The sequence below is a fragment of the Carassius gibelio genome, chromosome B5 (assembly GCF_023724105.1).
Source record: "Carassius gibelio isolate Cgi1373 ecotype wild population from Czech Republic chromosome B5, carGib1.2-hapl.c, whole genome shotgun sequence".
NCBI lineage: Eukaryota > Metazoa > Chordata > Actinopteri > Cypriniformes > Cyprinidae > Carassius > Carassius gibelio.
Window position 1 is genome coordinate 28,983,628 of NC_068400.1, and position 26,526 is coordinate 29,010,153.

Genomic DNA, 26,526 nt, shown 5'->3' on the forward strand with positions numbered 1-26,526 from the left:
AACGGTTATGTTTGTATGTTCAAATAAAGTACCAGTTGTAATGTAAGAAAGGTAAATGTATGTTAATGAGGAAGATTCATTCTCTTTATGTCTCCTATACAGCTTTAAGGAAGTTCCTTCACAGAGACATGAAGAGAGAGAGAGAGCATAGACGCCTTACAGAAAGGATGCAGAATATTCTGGAGCCAAACAAACACAGGAAGTATGTGTATATGAGAATTACAGAAATATCCACGTGGGAGAGAAACACATTATTTTACTCACTCCATATCTGAACTCTTCCAAATGTAGCTGCAGCAGTATACATAAACTACATGATTAATGAAGGTTTAAACCAGAACACTATTAAAATACCTTGTATTATGGAAAACATTAAATTTACTAACATTTACAGAGTTTGATCTATAAAAGATGTCAGAAGAATCATGCAAACAAGTAAAGCCACATGCTGATTATAGTGGTGTGATTTTAAAAAAAAGGCAGGAACTCTGTTACGTGAAAGCAGATGAGACATGAATGGCTGGTCATTGGCAACTGGCTTATTTTCTGTTCTTTTTTTTTTTTTTTTTTACCTTAAAGAAGGTCTTGATGGCAGGGACATGGCTGGCACACTCAGTTCTGCGTTGCTCATCCACATCATTACCAACCTGTTTGATGCAGACAGAAGAGATTATGTGAGACGTGAAGAGAAAGGGGCAGAACCATTATATTTGAGAAACTTAAGCTTTCAAATAATCAAAATATAATCTTATGAGACATATTATAACGACACATTTAAACATAATCAAGACTCAGTGTACACTTTAAAAAGCTTGTGATTGGTAAGTTTTTTTTTTTTAAGTTTTTGAAAGAAGGCTATTTCGACTCACCAAGGCTGCATTTATTCGATCCAAAAATATAGTAAAACACAAACAGTAATATTATTATCAATATTGAAAACAGATGTGCTACTTAATATTTTTATGGAAACCATGATACTTTTCCAGGATTCTTTGATAAATAAAATAAGTTCAAATTAACATTAATTTATATATATATATATATATATATATATATATATATATATATATATATATATATATATATATATATACAATGTTATAAAAGCCTTTACTGTCACTTTTGATCGATTTGATGCATCCTTACTGAATAAAAGTATACATTTCTTTCAGAAAAATACAAAATGAAATACACAGAATAAAAATCTGCTTTAAAACCTTTAACAAAATACTAATCTGGTGCATCTAGACCTTGTACATCATCAGAGGTGTGTACTCTGTGTGTGTGTGTCTGTGTGTGTTCAGTCTAGTTCACAAGGAAGTCTCTTGCAGTTAACAGGTCACAGAGACCACTCCCCCCTCCTCTATACAATGCCTGACTGGCTACAGATGGCACCTCTGACCCCAACCACAACATTCCCACTTATCGTCTTAGCAACCACATCCACGATGGATATTAGGAAGGTTCCCAGAATGCTTCTTTGCATCTGTATTTGAGCTCCTTCAGCTACAAGTCTGAAGGTCAAAGCCCTTTTGTGAAGTGAAGCCATTGACACGTCTCATCAACAGGAGCCTCACATCCATTGCTTAAACACGAACTGTTAATGATGTGGCAGCTCCAACCAATGAGGATCCACTTCAGCCTCACACCCCATGGCAACATCCAATGGGAGCTAGGTATAACCTACTGATATCCAATCAGAACAAGGCAAAATGACCTCATCCAGAACTATTTGTTATAAGAACTACAAACGTTTGAAGCACTTCTCTAAAGTTTAGGACACTGTCTGTTTGCAGTTCAGGAGAGAATTCAAGAAGCTACATTTTCGTGTAGTTGTTTGCATACATTTATTATGGCTGAATTAAACTGATATAAACATACAGATTCTGAATGCGAACTTACCCAGCAAACCAGGACTATCTGTGGTTGTCCTGTTTCTGTCAGTCCCACCCTGCAGATGCCATACATGGGCCTGCTGCTGTGAAATTTCCCAACCAATTCTGTCAAACCTCCAGCTGGCAGATGAGAGAGAGAAATAAAGAGGGAAGGGAAGGACAAAATTAAAGAGGTCCAAATTGTCTTCATGAAATAATGAATGCCACATGAAAGTAAACGCCTCAGCCACCATGAAACGCTAGCATTCTTTTACCAGACTATAAGAGTACAGGACAGGTCTGATGTAATAAGCAGAGCCGGTCTTTTCTTCTGCACTCAAGTGAGATTTTTCTGCTTCGTCTGATATTAAGAGGAACAGTGTTGGCAGTCTCAGCCTTAATTGGTAATCCTCTCTAATTTTGAAGCATTTCACTCATGAATGTTGCGTGATTGCCTTCAGACTGAGCTTTTAAACTGCCTCAAATAGAGCACAACAATGACTGCCCACATTTTAAGTGACCTTAGTTTTTCCATTCATCTTCCCCAAAGGTATTTCAAAAACTCAGAGCTGTGTATATAATAATAGTTTTAATTTAAATAATATAATATAACAAATATTATATAGGAACAATATGTCCAGGTATGTTTAATGACGAATGAACTACTGATAACAGACAAAATACTGGCTTTCCACACTTTTTGTCCAATGAATTTCCACGATTTTTGTTATTCATAATTACTACCCTTTTTAGAAAAAAAAATTATAATATGACGACAGTTGGATTTACAAAGAGCAAATTCTGAAATTCTTGTAGAGCTGAGTATTTATGTTCAATGAAAAATTCCATAACTTTTATGATTTTATGACTTTAATATTTAATTAATTTCCTTCGCTTAAATCAATGGTAAATAATGGTAAAATAATGGTAAAATGTCCAGCTTTTCCATGGCTGTGGAAAGACTTATGATAATATAGATAATATTATACTAGATGAAACCATCTATTCTAAAACAATAATCCAGTGATTATAAGTACAAAGCTATATGATAATATAAAATATTCAATAAATGTTAATAAAAATATATTCGAATCAACTTGATTTTGTAATTAACAATGTTTTTTTCAAGGATTGGATGGTCATTGTTTCACTCTTTTGCTATTATTCCTGTTTCCATGGCTGCCTTAGGAAATTCTGCAACTAAACCAGTTTTTATTTTAATTAAGTTGAAATCAGGCTGACTTATAGAGAAAATTAATGGAATTCCAACCCCCTGCTGCTGTGCTTTATTGAGCATTGGTAAAAAATTTAGACACACAAAAGAAAGAGGCGGAATTGTTGTTCTTACCTCCTGAATCTGTGAGTTTGAGATTGTTGGTCACTCCCTCATATGTAAATAAAGCCCTGAAGAAGACAGAGAGAGAAACACATCAGCATGTTACATGGAGGAGAACATAGCAGTCCACATTGTAGAAATAACTGACAGAGTTGAGTTACAAGATTTGGACCTGGGCCAGACCATATCAAGCCTTGATACCATTTCAAAATGAGGCAAGTCAATATATCAATAGTGATCCTTGACCTTTCACAGTATGAAACGAATCACGGACCTCCTTGCATTCCTCAGCCAAACATAATCAACACCACATCCGCGCTTATGTCATCTTAAAATGAAGTAAGTGGGCTTGGGCGTGAAGACCATGTGTGCATTGTCCATATGTTTATCCTACGAGTTCACACCAATCCAGAATGCTCCACATATTGGGCATGTTTTGTGCATACCAACCAGGCCCTCTGGAGTAATGCATATACCAAATGTTCTCACAGAAGAGCTGGCATGAGTCATCTCCATCTCCATGCTCTTGATGTTTAGTTTTCTGATATTTCAGCAAAAGCCTCTTGGGATCTACTACAAGAGTTGATGCCCGCTGTCATTGCCTATGATTTTCACATTGTTAGCAAAGCTGTAGTTTTGAGTCAGGACTTTTTACCCAATGTTCCTGAGGCTACTAGGTCTAATAACAAGTGTATTCATAGTGTATGAAAACGCAAAACCGCACTTGAACCCAGGTCACAGCTGTCTGTGGTTATATATCATGCACTGGGACTATTACTTGAAATTGAGGCTGAGAGAAAATAATGGATTTTGTATCAGGGCCACACCAAAACCAACAGTGAAATGCAGGTGGGGCACTCAGTTTGTGAGATTAATAAGACTTAAGGTTCAGTGCAATTGAAGTTTAACGCTACATTTGTTGGGCCATGCTTAAAGCTTTTGGAAGGTTTCCCTTCTGTGACAGTCATTTGATGCAACCATCAAAGTAAGTTTAAAATGGCAGCTGACCACAGGTTGTTCAAATACAAATCAAAATACAAGAAATACATTTCGGCATATCCTTTGACTAAAATAACAATTCTGCAACTGTATTCATGAAAATCTTCTGAAGAGAACAATTTAGAAATAGTCATATTTTAAGATACATTTTACTGTTCAATTTAAATGTTCTTAAATGCAATTATGAAACTTTCAAATATTTTTCTCAATAACATCTTTTTTTTTCTTTTAAAGAGGTTGACTGACTTCAGTGCTCTAGAATTGACCAACTGAATTAAAAACACTTCAATTAACATAATAATAATTCGTGCCATTTTCGTTTCGACATTTTCGGAGCTCAGCATGCAGTGTTGCATTTTTTTTTATTTGCTGTGTATTTTGGATATTTCTTTTAAAGAGGCTGTCTCTAGATTAAATGGTCTGTTGCATTCATTTTGGTCATTATAGTTACAAAATTTCAAATTCAGCAAAAAGTCACATCACACATAATCATGTCGGTCATTGTTTAACCTGTGGTCATGCATAATAGTGTAATATCACAATGTTATGTTGTAATTACAACCATTAACTAGAAATAACCCAACAAGTTTACAACCCAAAAAATTACTTTGCGGTTTTTCCGACAAGTTGGAGGCTATATACATTTTTGTTGCTATTTACGATGATTTTTAAGAAGATTAAGAAATTTTAGAAAAAAAGATAAGAATTGTTTTAAGTAATTTTGAGAAAACAAAAGATTCTTAAGTTTTTCTTTTAAGCAAGAAATCTAAAAGAAAATAACAGTTAAGAAGGATTTGATCATTAATATTTCATGAATATGTCCCCTGGACTTGATTTTATGATCAGTTTTTCACTAAAGAGGAAAAATCTAAAAGACTCAGATAAGCCATTTTCTGTCAATGTGAGATTCCAGTCCCAAGAATATACAGTTTCAATATTACGAAACTAAAACGCCCCAGTTTACTGTTATGTTCATGTTTCTTTGGACGTCAGGTGCAATTAATGGGCTTGAGTCTGTAAATCTATCAGCTGGCTTACTGTTAAACTTGCTGTGGCAGGTATACCACAGCTGAGTGACATTATTAACAGGGTATAATCTCTGGGAAAAGGCTTGGTCTATTCTAACAGTTAGTCAATGTAAAATGTCACGTAAATCCTTTAATACTATATAATAACAGCTCACATGGATCAAACTTGTCCAGTAAGAGCCGGGCACCTTTAATCATTTCTCCTGCATCTCTCTCTTCCATAATACATTTATTATATCAGGCCCTGAAGTTCATTTCTAAAAACTCCTCCCTTGGATGCCTCATATGGGGGATTATTTATTCAACTTGTGAAGGGGTATAAATAATAGTATGTTTTATAATACAAATAGCATAATACTTATAATTTAAACATGAATTGCTTATATATCATTTGTTTTTTTATACTAATTTCAAATGTAAATAAAAGAATATTTTAAATATTATTAAACTTCAAAGTAAAGATTGGAAAGTACAGTTATGTGTACAAGTACATAATTATTGAGGTCAATAATAAAATAAATTTTTCAGTTATCTAGTATCAACTCTTTGTATTTTTTTCACTGCATGGGCACTAGTAATAGATTCAATAAAAGTGACATTTTACAAGATGTGTGTTTGTGTTTTAAAAAAGGAAAAACTTTTCTCAAAACACGGGAATTGAGGAGAATCGTCAACAGATGTTCAGCAATCAGGCAAAAGTGTGCTTCAATGCTCAACTATGCTCAACAACAATCCTGTTCTCAAATTCAGCTTAAATGAATTTGATCGTGCTATTTATAGTTCATGTATCAACACCTCTTACAGAGAATTCCCTCACTCCGTCCCCTGGAATTTAGACTGAAAGAAGATAATCTACACCAGCCTGTCGTCATCATGTCCCTATTGTCTCCAAAGCTTCTGATCTCTGGAAGCCTTCCAGATAGTGACATCTGGGCTTTTGACTCAGAGCTCAGACCCAAGCAACACTAACAGCCTGTTTCCCCTCATCAGAGTCTGTGTTCAGCCTAACCAACCTAGCAATCAGTCTGCAATTAGCAAGTTGTGACACCATTGTTCCGGATCCTTCCACCAGCATGGGAATAAAACAGACCGGAGAGTGAGAGTAATGAGGGATCAGAGACGTGCTTATACCAGCTGTCTGTTACCCAAGTACATTATAAAGAGGAGCTTGTTAACACAGTTGGTAATAAAAGGTTTCTTTCCTAAATCTTCTGCTATGTCCTGGAGTTGACTGACATTTTCGTCTTGAGTGTTGTGCAATGAATCCAGCTAGAATCAATTCCAATTAAGCAAGAAAAAAAGAGTACACTCAAAATGACAGCTGGTACTTAGATCAAACAATACTCCAAAAATATGCATGAGTGCATTACGACAAACAAACATGCATTTCATTTAGCAGCAGACGTCTAGCACACACACAAGCCCTTTGTGTATCAGGTCACTTTCAAAGCATGTTGTCCTGTGGCTAATTGGTTCATCTAAGGGTCAAATCACATCATGCTGTAGTCAGCGTACTTCAACATGCAGCCCCAACGAAATGTCATGGTATATAAGTGCAGTATGCAGTAAGGACCACACACATTCCCATTGACATAGTAAATGAGCACAAACAGTCAGCACTTTACTCAATGCCTTTCAGGCATGCATTGCATCTCCATGGCATCTATGACGTACCCTGGTAAGCTAGAGTACACATGCAGCAACAGTTGTTTTGCATGAACTGAAAGGGTGACTTTTGTTCTCTGCATTTACTCTCAGTCTTTCACTTTTCACATGAATTGGTCTCAAAAATCCCGTGTACTTGCATGAAAGAGCAATCATTCGTTGACAATGGGGGGATTCTCTATTTCTTTTGTACATAGTTATACAGTGCAAAAGCCTGTCTTACTGACAACAGAAACTGCAAACATCTTTTCTACCCTACTGTGATGTTAACCAACTTTTGAACTGAGATCTCATTTGAGTAAAAGGTTGCAAGGTCAATGAATTACAAATAATGTTCTAATTTAGAAGAAACACTGCAATATTCTAGGAGAAATAAAAAACAAAAACGGTCCATTTAGAGTTCTTTGCTGACTTTAACTGGGTCATGGGTCCAGTTCTCAGGAAATGTAAATCACATTGAATAAAGTGTCTGCCAAATGCATTAAATGTGGTTGTAAGACCCTGAAAAATTCATTTCACACCTGGTAACAGATGCACATTTGAATGCACATCAAATGAGAAGGTTACACAACAAAGTGTGGTTTTCTATCATATGAATGCCCAACCACAACGCCATAAACCCATGAATCCTGCAGGACTACACTGAGGTAGTCTGGACTTTATTTAAAAGAGCTTGTCAGTAAAACACTAAAAACGAAGCTGAAAAAATCCAGGGGGACCAACATGAAACTGAGAACAAAACTGACTACAAGAATAATGTGTAAATAACAGTGTGGCCTTACTGTATATGTAAAACAACCTCAACTAATGCTTAAAAACACTTCACAATGGCCCTTCTTGAAATCAAATCTAATGTTGCACTAGACATTTCCTGCCGTCTGTAGTTAGTGGAGAGAGGTGTTGTCTGGAAGTCGTCTGGACCGTCCTCACCTCACACATACACACTTCCTGTGTCAAGAGTCTGATGAGAAAAACACAAGCAGCCCAGTTCTGCACTGCAGCCAGCTATGAGCTCAAGAACAGAGAATGAGGAATGGCGAGAGAAAGAGAGAAATACAGGCCATAAACAAATGAGGGGGACGAGGTTTGGACAGACAGCACAAAGGAGAAAGGAAAGAGAGGAAACATGGGAAGGATGTTTTAAGATGCAGTGATGCATGTGGTTGTTTGTGTCACAGTTTAAATAATTAGAAAAATACATTGAAATCTGTAGGGGAAATGACAAAAAATTTGATAGTTTAATAAATGTAAATGTACACTGCAGTTCAAAATGTTGGAGTCAGTAAGATAAAAAAAAAAAGATATTCAAACAGCAAGGATGCATTCACTTTTTATTATTATTGTATGTTTGATCAAACAAATACAGCCTTGGTGAGAAGGTTTCTGTGATAGGTGTTATTGCTCTTTATTGATCACTCAGTCTCTCACAAGACTACATGCACAGACATGACCACTGGCATTCATAGAGTACCTGCAAAGACAGGAATGATTTGAGCAAGTGATTTGCAACACTTCACTTGTCCATGAACAATCATGTGAAATTAAATCATTCCACGTTAACAGGACTACAGCTTTTTTCCAGCGTTGACTCCAAGAGCACAGAAATATGACCTCAATACTACTCATTTCCACTTTAAATTAGGCCAAAAATGGCATTTTGCATCCTTTTTACCTAGTATCCAAGTGTTGAGCAAAATGTTGTCTCTAACATCCTGACCACATCTGTTCTCCGAAACCGATGTTGATAAATTTAAAATAAGCTCCCATGCCAAATCCACTTGGATGTCCACCTTGCCTAAGATGGCCACATTCCATCTGTAGTGCGTAAAGCTGGAAAACAGCTGTGGAGAAGAACATTCAGCAAAATCAATGGCTCAAGAGAGAAGAGGGGCCAGGGGAGTTTTACCTACCTGTTTGTGAAACCAACCAATGGTTTTCTCCTAAAAATGGTCGGAAAAGTCCCAAGCGTCATCTGTGGCATATTTTACGGTTCCAGAAAACCCTTTAGACCCCTTCGTCTGAACTCACTAAATGACTTATAGTTCCTTACCAGTGCAGCTTTAGTGTCTACAAATCTGACTTTTTGGCTGTACTATTTCCCTCACTTATATTCCTGGGCCTGTTCAAAACAATCATAAATTCAAAGCAGACACATGAAGCCAATGGGTCCAAATGTCACTACACTAAAATCACTGGAAGAAATGGCAGCTGGCATTATTTACATAAAGTATGATATACATACATAATATATATATATATATATATATATATATATATATATATATATATATATATATATATATATATATATATATATATATATATATAATGAACTGATAGGATCGAGTTCTGAAATCTTTAGAAGCAAACAAAACAGCCTCACTCATAACAGCAATATGGAGTAATAGGTTTGCCCAAGCTTGCAGTAAGTTGGCCTGAGGCATTCAGTGTGCAACAACAATATGTGCATTTGCTTGTGTGCTGAACCACAGATTACAGTTTAATATATCCGAAGTTGATGAAAATGGATATTTTGTACCAAATATGGCATGCAAAATGTCAACACAATGCAGAAGAAAAGCCCTGCTTCTGAGAAAATGGTTCAGGATCGTTACTGCCTTTGAAGGATCAGACAGAGAGACCTGGCAGACCTATGCCAGTCTGGACGGTGGGCTCTCTACAACCCTTGCAGAAAGTACAAAACATCTTAAGCACATTGCCATCTGGCACAGTAACCTTGTCATACTGAAGCCAGTGTGCCAAGCGCTATTCATTTGGGTGTATGCTGGCCTGGAACAGGCACAGGCAAATAGCTCAACAGACTAAAATGAGTTCAACAGCCAAGAGGACTGAAATGTAGACTTTAACTCAGAGACACGAGTCTAATGAAGATGTATAATAACAATACTACCTTTAAATGAGCTTTACTGCTTGTATCTAGTAATAAGGCATCTGCGCGAGTGTATCTGTGCTGTTTCTCTTATACGGGGGATCAGACCCCTGGGTTTTACAATTTTGTTCTAATGGCAACTATTTGAAGAGTAGAAGAGGAAAGAGTGCATCCGGATTTCCTGAGAGAGAGAGACTCTGGCAGAATACAAAAGGATGGAGTGGAAGAGCTGACAATAAATAGCAAAGGAGAGGGGAGGGAGGTTGGGAAAATGAAAAGGAGTATGGGGGACTGGATTTAAGAGGATGGGGGGGATGGGAAAAGAAAACAGACTGAGGAGGTTTTCATGCAAATGTGATATATGGTTGCGAAATGAAATGGCACGCAAGTATAAGAGTGACTAAGTGGGAAAGAGATGGAGAGAAGGAGAAAGATTTGGATGTGTCATAGTGCAGAATCAGATGCCAGTTATATGTCACAATGGAAGGTAAATGGGCAAGAAAGAAACACTGGGATCAGAACTGGGAGTTTCTTTTCTGCCAAACGGCTCAAGGAATGACAGGTTTTAAGAGGGAGAGAAAGAGCTAAAATATTTATTATATTTATAAAATGATTTATTTATTTAGAATGAATTTGTTTAATTCAATATATTGTCAAAGCCCAAAACTTAGACACTGGTAAAAATCTGTGTTTATGAGGTTTATTTAAACAATTAGTGACTTTCACCAGAAACAGAACCCTGTTTAAGGCATTTACATGCCCTTACATGTTAGCGATAGATTATAAATGCATTATATGTATTTTCAACAACTTGTGAAGTGGAAAGTAACAATCCACCATCTTAACACACTAATCAGCCTTTTAGGCATTGAAAATCTAACAGTTTTGTTATTAAGCACAAAGACAAAACTGTGACTAACAAACAAAACTGCTCAGTAACAATTTCACGCTTGTGAGTCAACAGGTGTGTCCAGGTTTGTGCTTCAAACTAGCATGATAAAGCATGAACAAACACAGAAACAGGAACAATACGTCTAGTGTTTCAGCACTGATTAATACTTCATTTACTCAAGTAACTATATTGTGTAACATGAGCCCAACTATATATGATCCCAGTCTACAAGCTGAACTGTACTGTAGTAGCCTTTCATAGGTAACCTTATATGTTGGCTGTGATATAAATAGCTATCCACCTGAAGACAAGCTGAGTAACCCTGACTCGTACATCCAGCCTGTTTAAGTGAGATAGGAACGTTTGCATGCTATTTTTCTCTTAAATAGGTTCTTTTATTTCTAAACAACCTTCAACTCTGCAGGAAGTCCATTTCAGATGATGGATCTTTTCAACAAGGCATCATGGCCAAAAAGGTTACTACGACTCTTATCAGAATCACAGGAACTGACTGCCTATTTTCCATCAACAATGCTGCTATTACCCTTTAAAGGAAATCTACTGCTGACCTCCATAGTCTAAAACTCTGTAACCTTTCCAAGCTGTTGTTATTTATTGTGGGACAGTCGTGAGCATGAAATAATTTTATGGCCATAGCTGTATATACTGTATGTAATGACTGCTGAGGCTGAGCTGGAAAAAATGACAATAATTACAATGTTTCAGACAGTTACACTGGAACCATTTCTATCCCCCCATTCTGTCCCTCGATCTCATTAAAATTAGAGCAAACATCTTGGACATCATTGCAAATATTAAACATATGCATTTTGCAGATGCTTTGATTGCATTCACATTATAAAGTTTATCAGTTCATGCATTCCCTGGCATTCAGACCCATGACCTTGTGTTTGTTGTACACTGTTTCTAATCTAATGAAGTTTAAATAGTATTTAAATCTCTAAGTCCAAATCTTCCCTATGTATCTGAAGAGGGTGGACTTGCAAACATATTTTCTGCAAAGTGTCTGCAATGTTTTGAAATCCAAAGTAAACTCCAAATTTATCACAACTATGTAACACTTTCCTGATAATTCTGTGACCTTTGGTTGAGAAGTCACGAACTGGACAGGGTGAGTCTAGCCACTGGCCTCTACAACAAAACACTCCTCTGGGACAACTCTGGCATTTCCTGTGCCGTCTGTCCCACACAAGACCTTCACTCATTTACACAAAGTCTGGTATCCCTCATGCAATCAACAAAGAATACACATTCTTCTACTACTATCTCTATCAACCACATATTTGGACTACATTCTTGCCTAAATTACTCTTAAAACGACATTCTATGACACAGAAACAGTAGTATTTGTAAAATTATTGTGGGTTTGCTGCTCCACTGTGATGAAGTATTTGAAAGAAGTCTCTTATGCTTATTAATCAAAATTTCAAAGAATTAGTAATAGTAGCAGCAGTAGTAGTAGTAGTAGTTTTAAAATAACTGTTTCCTATCTTGTGATGGCAAAGGTACATTTTTGGCAGCCATTGCTCCAGTCCTCACAGTCACATGATCCATGACACTGAAACGTTTGGGTGGTAATGTTTATATTTTATTATTATATATCAGCATGACACATAAGAAAAAAAACACTACACACTAGAAGAGTAAGTAAAACATTAAATGCAAGAAACGTAACATGGCACTTGCAAATAAGGTTGCAACCTCTTTTTGAGGATCTTCCTCTCTTCTTGAACTGGGGGAACATTGATCCTGGTGGGTCACTGTCCTGCAGAGTTCAGCTCCAACCCTAAACAAACACACCTGAACAAGCTAATCAAGGTCTTCAGGATAGAGGTAGGTTTTTTTTTTTTTTTTCAGGGTTGGAGCTAAATTCTGCAGGACAGTGACCCTACAGGATCAACGTTCCCTACCCCTATTCTAGAAGAACGATGTCTCTTTCTATAGAAGTTTATCAGTAAAAATGATCAAGCTCCATTGTTTTGTTAACCTACTGCTGTACACTTCTCTGAATTGTCTCACACCTTTCCCATCATTACTTTTCCAGTTTCCCTGATTCATTAGTTACTCATGTCATGAAAAAGCTACACCCAAATAATAATAAAAAAGACACAAATACTGCATTGTATCTTGAAATTAATGTTAAAAAAACTTTGAGGGGTGACATTTTAACTGCATGAGATTTTCTCAAGTCTCCTTACAAAAATTCACAGTTTAACTGGAACCAATACAATAAACAAGACCTGGGTTGATTTACTTACTGTGTGACGCAGCTTTCAAAAACAGCGTATCCATTTGAACCAATTTAAAAATAATTTCTGCATTTGATGTTAGAATAGCATTTTACAAACAGTCTCATGGTTTGAGCTAAAAGACACCTGCCAACCGCATAAGATAGAATCAAAACACCAGCTTTACTGGAATTCTACCTACTGTAACGTCTCATTTCTGCTATGGAGAGTATGGAGAGGTGCCAATTCTAGGATACACAGTCACCTGTGTTTTAGCTCAAAAACCACCACAGACAACGTTGTACTGCTTGTAAATTAAACCCTGTCTTTTGTAATTCGTCTTTAGTATAATCTCAAATAATACACAAAGACTGGCAAAAGGTTATGCAAGGTGACGGATGAGATAACATCATCTCACGCCGGATCTATGGCTGTGTTAGAGTCTTTCTCAATGCTTTGTGGGAGTCTTTAGGTATGCAGGCTGATTGTTGATTTATTATGCCCTGTGCAAATTTCCAGTCGGAGGTGATTAAAGGCCTCGGGCAGAGCCAATCTTGTGTTGTGTAAACCAAAAAAAACCACAGATGTTCCTATTTTCACCTCAAAATACCCCACCAGCAAAAGGGGAATGTTTATCCTCTATCAACGTCTTAATATCGTCACCAAAAAAAGATGAATAAAAATTATTTATTAGACTCAAATAAAACCACATTAAAAAGGCACAAATGTGTCCCAATTTCTGTTGGTTATTTGTTACAATTGGACTTGTTGTTAAGATTTTGTTTTAAGGTAGTCAAACAGCATGAGGTCCACTTACAATAGCTTGAGTATAGATATCACAGGCTCAGTTGTTAAATGCACACATGCTAGTTTGAGCTGCAAACAACATGACCTCCTTTGGTATTAGGCTACTGCGAGTTGCTAGGGGGTGTGATAAAGACCTCCTTGTAAACACACACCTCAATCGGCACCATATCATTCACCACCTTCCATCAGTGCTCAAATCCTTGGCTTGAAGCACCATTCTATTCAGCAAAGAATCCTGAAAAAACCCTATGGTTTTAATAAAAACATTAAGCAGTACAACGGTTTTCAAAATTCATAATAATAATTTAAAAAAATGTAATGCAATAGAAAACAGTCATTTTTAATTGTAATAATATTTCACAATATCATTGTTTTAGGCCTACTGTAGTTTTTTTTTTTTTAAATAAATGCAGCCTTAGTGAGCAAAGAGTTCATTAAAAAAACGTTTTCATGTATACTGTCCGTTTTTAAAATAGCTTTTTTATTTACTTTCTTTTATTGTAATATGATAGGGACGAAATGCGAGAAGATTGTTAAATGTTTGAAATGATATAATGCCCTCAGACAAGCTCAGAACCTTGTTTCTACAGCCAAAGCAAATGCATTTAGCATAATGTAAAAAAAAAGAAATGGAAACATTTTTCAACTACCCAAAACTAGATGAAAGCACAGTGAAAAGAGGCATATGTGGCATGTTCATTTGCCAAGCACAAAACTTAAAAAGTTGAGGATTGGAAAGGCTTGATTCTATTATTGATCTTCAAGGTTCAAGAAAGAACCCAAAAAAAGAAAAATTCAACTGGAAGTCATTTCAGCGTCTACGAAAAGAAACAGATATCTGGAGACTTCTGAGAGTACGCAGATATCCATCTGCAACAAATGTTAATTTTACTGGACAAGTTAATCCCTCACAGCTCCGCCAACGACCACAAGCCATCTGTGTGGGACTACAACCCAACGTACAACAAACAGCATTGTTCCAGAGCTCCATGAACATTTTCCCATTGAGTTTAACAGTAGAGAAGCCAGAGAGAAACCACCTACACAAGGGCCAGGCATATCCCAAGAAACCAGACAGCTTCTCTCCATGTGAGTTAATGATCCTTGAGGTGACTGAAAAGAGTATGAATACTTCTCAATCTGAAATCCATATATATGTGTCAGCTTCAGAGACTGTAGGAGAATGACCATCAGGATTCACAGTTTGAGCTGGCTTGTGTAAGGCAGATAACAGAGACATATGGAGTGTCTGAACATTGCTGTCTGGATTGCCTTGGGAGTCAGAAACAAAGTAATATGGCATATGCTTCAGTCCTGATCCATAATTGTTAACAAAGATCCAGATACTGACAAAGATGCGCATTCTGTATCTTTGCATTACAGGAGTGCAATTCATTGGAACATTCAATTTGGTATTTTAAGAAACACATACAAAACAGGTATCGGCATTAACACTGATAACTGACATGAGGAACAGCAACTCATCCACCATCCTTCAACTTATGAGTCTGTATCATCAGCATATCTGGGAAACCCCATGGGAAAAAAGCCCCATTTAAAGCAAATCAATGCAGCACTTACCTGGGACAAAGTCAACACTAAAATACCTCTTCACTTACTACTTAATAACTTAATTACTAATCTACCACTATAAAACATTCCTGTGGTAACCAAACCACCATAAAACTAAATAGCCCCACCAAGGTGATGCTATAAAAGTACTTAGATAAACCATCCACATTGATTTTCATTTAAGATGACTTTTTCAACAGTCTGAAATACCTCTGTTTGGCTTATATTGTTATTTTTAAATTACAAACTATTTGGACGACCTTGTGATGAAATGGACTTTGCTGAAACAGGAACAGACAAACACTGGTACATTAAACCTTTGTTGCCTGTTGATTAAACTATACAAGTATAATATCTATTTCAATTATCAGATTTGCCTAGTTGCATGAAACATAATATGTTGTGACATTAAACCAAATGGTGATCAAGTCACATCAAAGTATACAGATGGTATTAGATAAATACAGATAAAACTACACATAGAGACTACTCAAGCTGTCAAACATAATTATTACTTTATTTATTCATTTTTTTTTATCCATTAATTTTATATAAGGCGTTTCTGCAGAGAAACATCTTCTTACTATCTTTCAACCACTTTAATGGCAGTGTTCAGTCTCAAAATTCAATCTCTTTCTTTCACAGTACTATAAACATTTCAAATGCACAGAGAACTGGAAAGTACTGAGAACATAATAACACTGGCTAGGCAAGGAGTTAAGACGTTCTCCAGAAAAATGGTAAATGTAAACACTCTAAAATATTAATGACTTCAGAAAATTGCTATGCAGCTGGACCACAATTTTTTCATATATATATATATATATATACATTTAATATAACTTCAATTACTATTATTTCACAAATAATTGTTTATTTACAACCATTTTTATGATGTATGGTGAAAACCCATTTGATGGGACATACAAAAATGTGTTTAATGGGATGTAAATTATGAAAAACTGTTTTAATGACATAAGAAAAATACATTTATTTCCTACTTTTCTTATTTTTGTGTATGTGAATTATTTTTTATAATACTTCATTATAACTACCACTGTCACACACCTGGACTCATTTAGTGTTTTTGCCCCAGTGACCCAGTTTCTGTCTTCCGTGATTAGTTCCCAGGTGTGTCAATTCTATTCCTCATGTGTTCCATGTCCCTGTTAATTTATTTCATTTCATTTCATTTCATTTCATTTATTATACAGGAAAGGTTAAAAAGTAACATTGAGATACAATTTAAACGGGCCTGACTCAGTTTAAAAACTGGTTTCCAGCAGGTTCCTGTTCTGCAGAACATAGAACAAAACACAATTTACAACATAAAAAGAAAAGAAAAACAACACTTTTAAACATAAGCTAAACAAATACAGAGAACTAAAAAACAACAATACAAGCAAAACTAGGACAATATAAAAACAATTAATGAACACAAGTGTAACTGTTCAGTAAAAACAGTTTGTATGCCTTTTTGAAACCTGTAACAGATGGTATTTTTCTTATGTGATGTGGAATATCATTCCAAATTTTTGTGTATGTATAAAAAAAGGATTTCTGACCATAGTTATTTTTGTATGAAGGGACTGGTATGAGTGCCTGTGAAACTGACCTAGTATGGCGTACTGGCCTCCTATTGTCTGATTGATGAATTGCGTCAAATGTTGATGTAGTAGTTACAAATGTAATTACAAATGTTGATGTAATTTAGTTATTCCATCCACCTGTGTTTCCCCATTATCCTTTGTACTTAAGCCTTGTCCTTTCAGTTCTGTTTGGTCGGGTCTTCTCACTTGTGCTCACTTGTGCTCATTTGCTACTTACGTGTGTCTACCTCGGTGCTCCATGTTGGATATCCCCTGTGTTGGATATATTAAAAACCTTATTCCGTTTATCCTCGACTCCGTATTCCTTCAGGCAGCGTAAAACCGTGACAGAAGACCCGACCTAAAGAAGAAAATAGAAAACTGCGTGTTTTTTTCCTCCGTTTTGTTTTTGTGTTTTCAAAGTCTTTTTGTTTCGTAGTGTTCTATGGATCCCCTCTATCGTCCCGAATTCCTCATCCTTCTGCTGAAGCAGGAAGGACGTTCTCTCGAGGACCATACCAGACAGTTTATTCTATTAGCTAATACCACCAGCTACCCGGACAACGCGCTCTGCACCTTCTACAACACCAGCCTGAACTCCAAATGCAGAGCGTTGTCGTCCGAAGATGGTCCTCGAGAGGATTTCGCCGCATTCGTGGAGTGGACTCTGGCGAGAAATGGGTCACCTCTCACCGTCTGCCCCATAGAGGACCTCGCCAGCCCCACTCCCGACCCAGAGACCAGCCAGCCACCATCACGCCGCACGGAGCCAGAGCCCACCGCAGCCGCAGAGTCCGAGCCATCCACTGACAGGGAGCCGGATCTCGAGAGCGCGACTGACCAGGTGTGTGAGCCGGCAACACTGTGCATCGTGGGAGTCCTCGTGGAGATCGAGGGCGTGGAGGAAAGCCCTGCCCACACTCCTGCGACTGAGGGTGAGCTGTTTGCAGTCTCTGAAAGTTATATGGAGCAAGTTCTGGATCTGATGGACTGGTCTACGGAGGTAATCCCTAATATTCCTGTTTCCCCGCTGGTTCCGTCCAGCCCTGATTCCCCTGTATACCCTCTCAGTCTCCCACTCCTACCTCCTCCAGTCATTTCCTCTGCTCCATTTCCGCTGGTTCCGCCCAGCCCTGAGTTTTCTGTTTCTCCGCTGGTTCCGCCCAGCCCTGAGTTTCCTGTTTCTCCGCTGGTTCCGCCCAGCCCTGAGTTTCCTGTGTCTCCGCTGGTTCCGCCCAGCCCTGAGTTTCCTGTTTCTCCGCTGGTTCCGCCCAGCCCTGAGTTTCCTGTGTCTCCGCTGGTTCCGCCCAGCCCTGAGTTTCCTGTGTCTCCGCTGGTTCCGCCCAGCTCTGAATCTTCTGTGTCTCCGCTGGTTCCGCCCAGCTCTAAATCTTCTGTGTCTCCGCTGGTTCCGCCCAGCTCTGAATTTTCTGTGTCTCCGCTGGTTCCGCCCAGCTCTGAATCTTCTGTGTTTCCTGTATTCCCTCCCAGCCTCCCTCTCCCGCCTCCTCCCAAACCTGCTGGTCCCTCTACTCCTCTTTCGCTGGTTCCGTCCAGTCCTGATCCTCCTGTCCTTCCTCCCATCCTTCTCCTCTCTCCTCCTCCTAGACCAGCCAGTTCCTCGTCATCCCTGCTGGTGCCAGCCAGTCCCGCAGCTCACCCTCAGTCCGCGCCATCGGGGCGCGGTGGTTCGCCGCTGGACTGCCAGTCTCCAGCTCCGCCTTGGCGTGTTAAGGCCCTGTCTCCGCCTCCAGCCTCCGAGCCCTGGACTCCTCCTCGGTCCTTCGACCCAGCGGCTCCGCCTTGGCTCTTAGCTCCCTCGTCTCCACCGTGGCCTGTCATCCCACCTGCTCCACCGGGCTCCCTCGTCCCTCCGGCTCCACCTTGGTCAGTCGTCGACCATCCGCCGCCTCGGGACTCCACTCCTCTGGTTCCACCTCGTCACTCTATCCCTCCGGCTCTGTCAGGCTCCTCCTTCCCTCCGGTTCCACCTCCATCCTCGGTCGCTCCGGCTCCACATCGGTCTGCCAGGACCCTGCCTCCGCCTTGGTCGCCTGAGCCTTCCGCTCCACCTAGGCCCTCCGGAACCTCGACGTCCCCCTGGCTCTGCGGCTGTGCTGCTCCATCTTGGGCTCCTCACCCACCGGTGCAGTCTCCGCCTGTCGGCCCCCTGGTGTCGTCGACCCTTCCTTCACCATGGCTCCTCCCGCCGTCGACTCCACCTTGGATCTCCGTCCTGGCTGGTCTCTGGTGGACCATCTGGCTCCTCCTGCTCCTGTCTCCTCCCTGGCTCCTCCCTCCGTCGTCTCCTCCCTGGCTCCTCCTTCTGTGGTCCCTGTCTGCTGGCCCCCTCCTGGGAGTCCGTCCTCCACCGGAACCTCCTCCCAAGTTCCCACCCACGCCTCCCTCTGTTGTTTCTACGGTGCGAGGACGCACCTACCGGGAGGAGGGAGTACTGTCACACACCTGGACTCATTTAGTGTTTTTGCCCCTGTGACCCAGTTTCTGTCTTCCGTGATTAGTTCCCAGGTGTGTCAATTCTATTCCTCATGTGTTCCATGTCCCTGTTAATTTAGTTATTCCATCCACCTGTGTTTCCCCATTATCCTTTGTACTTAAGCCTTGTCCTTTCAGTTCTGTTTGGTCGGGTCTTCTCACTTGTGCTCACTTGTGCTCATTTGCTACTTACGTGTGTCTACCTCGGTGCTCCATGTTGGATATCCCCTGTGTTGGATATATTAAAAACCTTATTCCGTTTATCCTCGACTCCGTATTCCTTCAGGCAGCGTAAAACCGTGACAACCAGAGGTCAATTAAGGTTACCATTCTACATTATTAGTATGAATAGTCTTGTTGTGGGGATAACTCACCATGCTCAGCGGATGTTTTATTACTGGTAACATGAGAACATTGCACCTTGAGGCTTTTAAATCATGCATAAACTTGTGCTCCAACAGCATGGAGATGTAAAGACCTGAGCCACACTGAACCTGAGCTCTGTTCCTTCATATCATGCAGGTAAGTTCCTCAAAACACATCACTTTACTATGGAAAGACATGTGTGTGCATTGCACCATACAGTAAGTTAACAGATGCATCTTTACTCAGTGAAAAAGTTAAAGGACAGAGACTGAATCCCTCTTTCTCTAAAGGGGGCTGAAGCCACCTTCAAGATTGAAATGTCACAAATGTAGCTTCTCATCATAACCTCCTCCAAAGCTCACTGGAATGAATTCTGCCACGCCTTCAGTTTTCTATCAGTTCCAGTCCAGTCACATCCCTCAGGAGTTGTCTTTGCCTGCCTAAGACTTAGGATGACAAATTCAAACTGAGCGCAATAAATCCCTGCCAGAATAAGAACAATATGTTATGGCTTACAACCAAAACAACAAGTTATGAAATGTATACTTCTTACTAAACCAGATAATCACACTGTCTTGTATCTCATAACATTTCATGTACAGCAGGGCACTTCTACAAATGAAGACAACAACAATAAAAACGTTTCAAAGTATCAAGCAGCAATTTTAACTGCATTCGTTTGAAAACAATGACCAAAAATGACTCGTGTGATTTTGACACTGCAGCTACTTAACACTACGAGGAAATAACGGACCAGTTGCTAACATTTCCTTCTTAAGAACTACTGAGTGGCATGTGAAAAGCCTGCCATGTTTAACTCTAGAAGATTGATAAGTCAAGCGTGAAGAATCTGTCATGGTTTGACACAAGGTTACTACCTCCATACCAGAGAACTGTCATTTTCCAACTCTATGACTTTCCTTCTACTGTGAAACAAAACAAATATTCAGAAGAAACTCAGTGGTGTTCACTGGACAACAATGATATACAGATATACAGTACTGTTCAAATGTTTGGGATCGGTGAGAATTTTTAACCAGTTACTAATTTCTTTAGAAATACAATGTAAACAAAAAAAAATTTAATTATAAACATTCATTTGTGACCATGGACCACAAAACCAGTTATAAAGTTTTTTTTTAAATTATTATTAAGATGTATATGCCATCTAAAATCTGAATAAATAAGAAGAAAATCTGGAATCTGAGTGTGCAAAAAAATCTAAATACTACTAAAAAAAAAGTTTAGATATGTTTATGGTAGGACATTTAAAAATTATCTTCATGGAATTATGAATATGATTTTTTTATGAAAAATTTTCATGTAAAAACTGCTGAGGCAGAAGCTGGTTCTCATTCTAGTGTGCTCAAAGTGCATCTGAGCAGCTCAATAAGTCGTCGATGGCAATTGTTCAGAGCACAAAAGTACAGAGATAACAGATAACTGTTGTGTGGAGAAGTACGAGTTTCCCCTTTTGCTCAAAACTCACAGGTCTTTTGTCACCTCTTACATTCAGCATCTGCTTATGGGCCATTTAAAGAGACTTGACATGTCAAAATTACAGTGTGAAATATAAAGTCGACAAACCCTCGCCATCACTGTTCCAGACAGAACCATGCAGTACATGAATGGGCCTGATAGGCTTGTAAAGCCTAAAGCGTCAGCGACTGTTTCTGAGCACGTTTCCATGGTGATTAGGAAAAACAAAACGGGTGCTGCCTGGATCATTTAGGAAGCCACTGACGGGCATTTGCAGGAATTAGCCTGAGCCTGCTGAAATACAGGAGAGACAATGACACTGCTAATGTGAGGTGCCAAGATCTGACACAGAGGAAAGACACTGCAGGACTTCTGAACTGTCAGATCAGGGCTGGTTAAAGTTTGAACAAATGTATATCCAAGCTGATACATGAAACACCTATAATTACCGTCACCTTTGCAATGTGTTTAATGAGTACTTTAAAGCTAGCAAAAGATGACATCATATTGTCGAGAAAGCGGTGAGTGGGAGCAGGCTATTCTAACTTCTTCTCTAAATGAATAAGAGCAAATCTACAGTATTCAGTTTAATAAAAAAAAGGTGTCTCTAATCATGTGGGTGTCCACTTTAGTGCAAACCACACTGTAAACTACTACTCTCTGCAGAAGCATGAAGCTGAGGCAGAATATAACTTCATGACATCATGGTAGAAAGTCACAAAAGAAAGAAAAGAAAGAGTCTGATTGGTCTCCTTACATCATTCAACCCAAAATGCACACACACACAGAATGAGGACCCAGGAATTTTGAAAAACTTTGAAGCATTTTATAGGCCAATAAAATGTTCAATTTTCTAAACTGATTTTATTTATTTATTTATTTTTATTGTGGCTCCAAAAATGAACTTCTGGGAACATTACTGTTTTCATTAGAATTATTATTATTAGCCTTTTTTTTACATTACAACTTAATATACAGAATAACCCACAAATCATAGGATCATATTATATATAGACTGTCTGTACCTGAAATATGTCTGTGCCCTATTTTGCAAATGTGCAGTCTGGAGTGCAACATAATCTCTAATTATGGCAAATTTAGGAATCTAGAGCATGGTCTGATTTGCAAAAAAGTTACTTTAAAGACAATTTACTCTGAGGAAACCTCAGAAATTTGGTTGGGCTCAGCCAGTTGGTGGCGCTATGAAAAAATCTGAGAACGCATAAAGTTCCATCCCGTTTGAACAAAAAATAACAGAGTGAAACATGTAAATGCATGCAGCTTCATTACATAACTGATGTAATTATTGTGCGTACGTTTGTATGAACATATAGAAGTAAAAATCAAGTTTATAAAGCCTACAGGTTACAGGGATGTATTTTGTGCTTGTATCTATACTATACAGAAGCCTATCGCAATTAAGCTTGAAAGGAGAAGTATCACATCAAGCACTTCCATGGGAACATAACTTTCCGTTTAAATTCGTATCTATTAAAAAAAAAACACCTTCAGTGACCTAAATCTTCAGCAATGGGGGATAGGCTTGAGGGAAGTGGCCTTTGCTTCCCACAAAAAGTACTGTAAACAAGTACTTCCACAGTTATATGAGAGTTTGCGGTTTTTTTTTTTCAGCGTTAAACATGTTTCAACTTTCGTAACACAGTGCAAAACTTAAGTGCATTCAAACGTTTATTATCCAAAACGTAGGCTAAATAATAACGAAATTTGACGACATTAAAAAAACAACTGCGCAATATAATTTACAAAGCATCAACGCACGCCTTCGGCAGTGTCTCAAACCAAATCAGCTCCCTACCTAGACAACATTTCGATTCGTTCCCTACGTGATCATTAAAAATGTTTCTCGCGCCTGTGACCCACAAAAATGCAGTCTAGACAGGCAGCTCGCTAAGACTGAGACGTCTAATACTGTACCAGTTGGTGGATGCTTTCGGGTTGAGGACGTCTTCTTTAGCGGTCAGCAGAGACAGGCTGTACGTGTCCAAGTTAATCGCTCTCATCCTGATGCTGCTGGAGTGTTTCTATGTACTCCACAAACCAGTGCACTTCAACACACGTTTTGTGTCACTAGCAAACAAGCAGTTCCCTTATCCAAAGTTACATTCAGTGTGTTCTGCAGGCGATTTGTAACGTCTGAAGGTGAAGGGCTGTTGGAGTTGGAGGTGGAGGCGAACACTGCTGATGTGCTGCATCAGTCCTGCTGGAAAACTTCATGAAGAGGAATCTCTCTCTCTCTCCGAAAGCTCCACCTCCTGCTCCGAAGGGAAAAACACCACTGCTGTTGCACAATTTCAGTTTATCTCGGTTGCTGCTAACATGAATTATTACAGCCCGTGGTATGTACGGTCACATTAAAACAATTTGGAGGTAACATAATTGAATCCAGTTTTTATATTCTAGACTTCTTAAACACAAGGACGCATTTGAAATGTGTTTATGGGCATTCTTGTTGAATTAGGTCATGAGATGTTCCCATTTAAACTTTCTTGGATTTTAGTGCATGGGTGCCTACTATTTTTTTAGAGGTTTTCAAACTTTTTGAGGCCATATTTACCTTTTATGTATGCCCATTTATACTGTTTGCAAAATTAAATAATTGGCCTTTATACCCTACACTGAATCTCAGCCTAAGTAGTTTATTTCAATACTATAATTTGAAAATTAATTAACTGCGGAATTGTGTTTTATTTCTCACTGTTACTATGGATGTCAATTAAATAAAAAAGCAGAATGCGAACAATATTAATAATGTAAAAAAAAAAAAGTAATAATGTCAAATTCGGTATTTTTAAAAATTACTTAATTATTATTTTAATCATAATCTAATTACAATGAACATACAGTATTTAGTTAACAATATAAGTTAACATTAACAAAAACAGCCCTAGATATATATACCCGGTATATATATATATATATATATATATATATATATATATATATATATATATATATATATATATATATATATATATATATATATATATTTGTATAGGTCCTCCAGCGCCCCCATGCAGCCGAGGGTCAAGTTAGAAAACAAAGTTTATTTTAACAAATTTTAGGAGGAACATGTTCAGATCATACAACTTATCAGCATCAGAGAAAGCCTCTCTCACCTCCATTCTGTGACACTTTTCCAGCATCTCAACCCAACACTTCTCTCTAATGATTAGGCTCCCCAAATAAGCTTATTCTTTACCCCTTTCAATTTTAAATGGACTTGTGAAGCCCCTGTTAGTGTAATGTTTTCGCAATTAGTCTTTTTGTTCTTATTTTCATTCTATTTCCTGGGTTCCATAAAAGATAGAAATCACGGGCACAGAAAGAACATCTATACAAGTTTGTGCAAATTCACTCAAAATGTTTAGACCTTTGCTCCTGTTTTGTTCTAATGTTTGAAGTATAGCAGTGAATGAGTGTGAGTGAGGTTGGAAGTCCAATGGTCCTGCACTGACACGCTATTGAGCTGCCAGTCTCTCTTTGTACAGGCTTCCTGTGAGCAGTCTTTGGAGCGCTTGGCAGCCAGCTGAGAAGCCGTTTACAGTGCATTGATCTCTGGAGGGACCCTGGTCCCAACAGGGCCGATTTCATGGGAACTGAACTTGGTGTTGTCTCCTTTAAACTGGCTTTGTTCTTGTTGAAAATACAATACTTAGTGTAATGTATTTCAGGTAATAAAATGATATACTGTAATATGTAGAAAACACTTTTCAACAAAACACTTTTGAAACGTTCCTCTTGCCTTTTTTTTAGGATGTTTCTTAGGATGTTTTATGCTTTTCATGGTGTAAAGTCACCTGTTATTATTGTTTTAGATCTATTTCATGCAAAACATGTTCGTTATTATGCAGAATAATTGTGCATAGGATTAAACAAAATAATGAAAGATGCTTAAAGGGTTAAAATACCCTCATTGACCCACAGGACAAGAAAAGTTTAGTCTTCAACTGACGTCAGTTCAACATTGCTCTTAGGAATCAGGAGATAGGAATTACCCACTCATTCTCTTCCACACACACACACAGCTGTGAATGCAAACTGAACCCACATCTTCCTCCGGCTGGCTCTTTAAACATTACATCATCTATCTTTATGGTTTAATTAAATCATGTTGTAGAGCTCTGCTAGATCAGATCCCAGCGTAAACCACTGGAGCCCCCTAAACATCCTCTTTGGAGGCATGTGTGAGGGTTTGTGGCACATGGTCTGAAACAAACGCGTGCCAAAATGTCCGAAATTCCTTCATGATCTCAGCAGCTTCCTGCCTCATGTTGCTTTCCCCGTTGACAGATTTGAACGTTATGCTGTTGTGTTTGACATGCCACCATGTCTGGTATTTCCTTTGAGTGACAAGATATTGTTTAAGATGCTGTGCTGTTAAGAGAATGATAAAGTGCTGTTTATTTGAGAGGAATACATTTAGGACTGGAATAATGTTATTTAAAACAAAGTAAACACAAAATGGAGGATGAAGCCCTCATGTGGTTTCTAAATGTTCTGTCTGAGCCTGATTAAGCTGGGACAAGTTGGGACACTGTACATATTGTGAATAAAAACAGAATGCAATGATGTGGAAGAATACAACAGATGACATATCAAATTAGTTTAAACTGAGAAAAATGTATCTTTAAGGGAAAAATAAGTTGATTTTAAATTTCATGGTATCAACACATCTCCAAAAAGTTGGGACAAGGCCATGTTTACCACTGTGTGGCATCCCTTTATCTTTTTATAACAGTCTGCAAACATCTGGGGTTTGAGGAGACAAGTTGCTCAAGTTTAGGAATAGCAATGTTGTCCCATTTTTGTCTAATACAGGCTTCTAGTTGCTCAACTGTCTTAGGTCTTCTTTGTCGCATCTTCCACTTTATGATGCGCCAAATGTTTTCTATGGGTTAAAGATCTGGACTGCAGGCTGGCCATATCAGTACCCGGATCCTTCTTCTACAAAGACATGATGTTGTAATTGATGCAGTATGTGGTCTGGGATTGTCATATTGGAAAAAGCAAGGTCTTCCCTGAAAGAGACGTCTGGATGGGCGCATATGTTGTTCTAGAACTTGGATATACCTTTCAGCATTGATATATCTTTCCAGATGTGTAATCTGCCCATGCCACACACACTCATGCAACCCCATACCATCAGAGATGCAGGCTTCTGAATTAAGCAGTAAGTATCCAGTAAGTTTTTCCGGCCTTGACCCTTACGCACAGAGATTATTCCAGATTCTCTGAATCTTTTGATGATATTATGCACTGTAGA

The 26,526-nt window shown here is 38.5% G+C and overlaps 1 protein-coding gene across 7 annotated transcripts in view; it reads right to left on the minus strand.

Moving 5' to 3' along the window:
- Positions 1-23,475, minus strand: part of LOC127957248 (drebrin-like protein B) — a 37,347-nt gene extending 13,872 nt beyond the window's left edge. For 5 of the 7 annotated variants that reach the window (XM_052555698.1, XM_052555697.1, XM_052555694.1 and 2 more), the window contains exons 1-4: positions 23,178-23,474; positions 3,223-3,278; positions 1,903-2,015; positions 573-647 (exon numbers count right to left, since the gene is read on the minus strand). In XM_052555698.1, coding sequence (XP_052411658.1) covers positions 573-647; positions 1,903-2,015; positions 3,223-3,278; positions 23,178-23,263 — 330 coding nt within the window. In that variant the 5' untranslated portion in view covers positions 23,264-23,474. Of the gene's footprint in view, positions 1-572; positions 648-1,902; positions 2,016-3,222; positions 3,279-23,177 lie in introns of all 7 variants that reach the window. The other 2 variants (XM_052555693.1, XM_052555692.1) reach the window with 2 other exon arrangements.
- Positions 23,476-26,526: the final 3,051 nt, after the last annotated feature.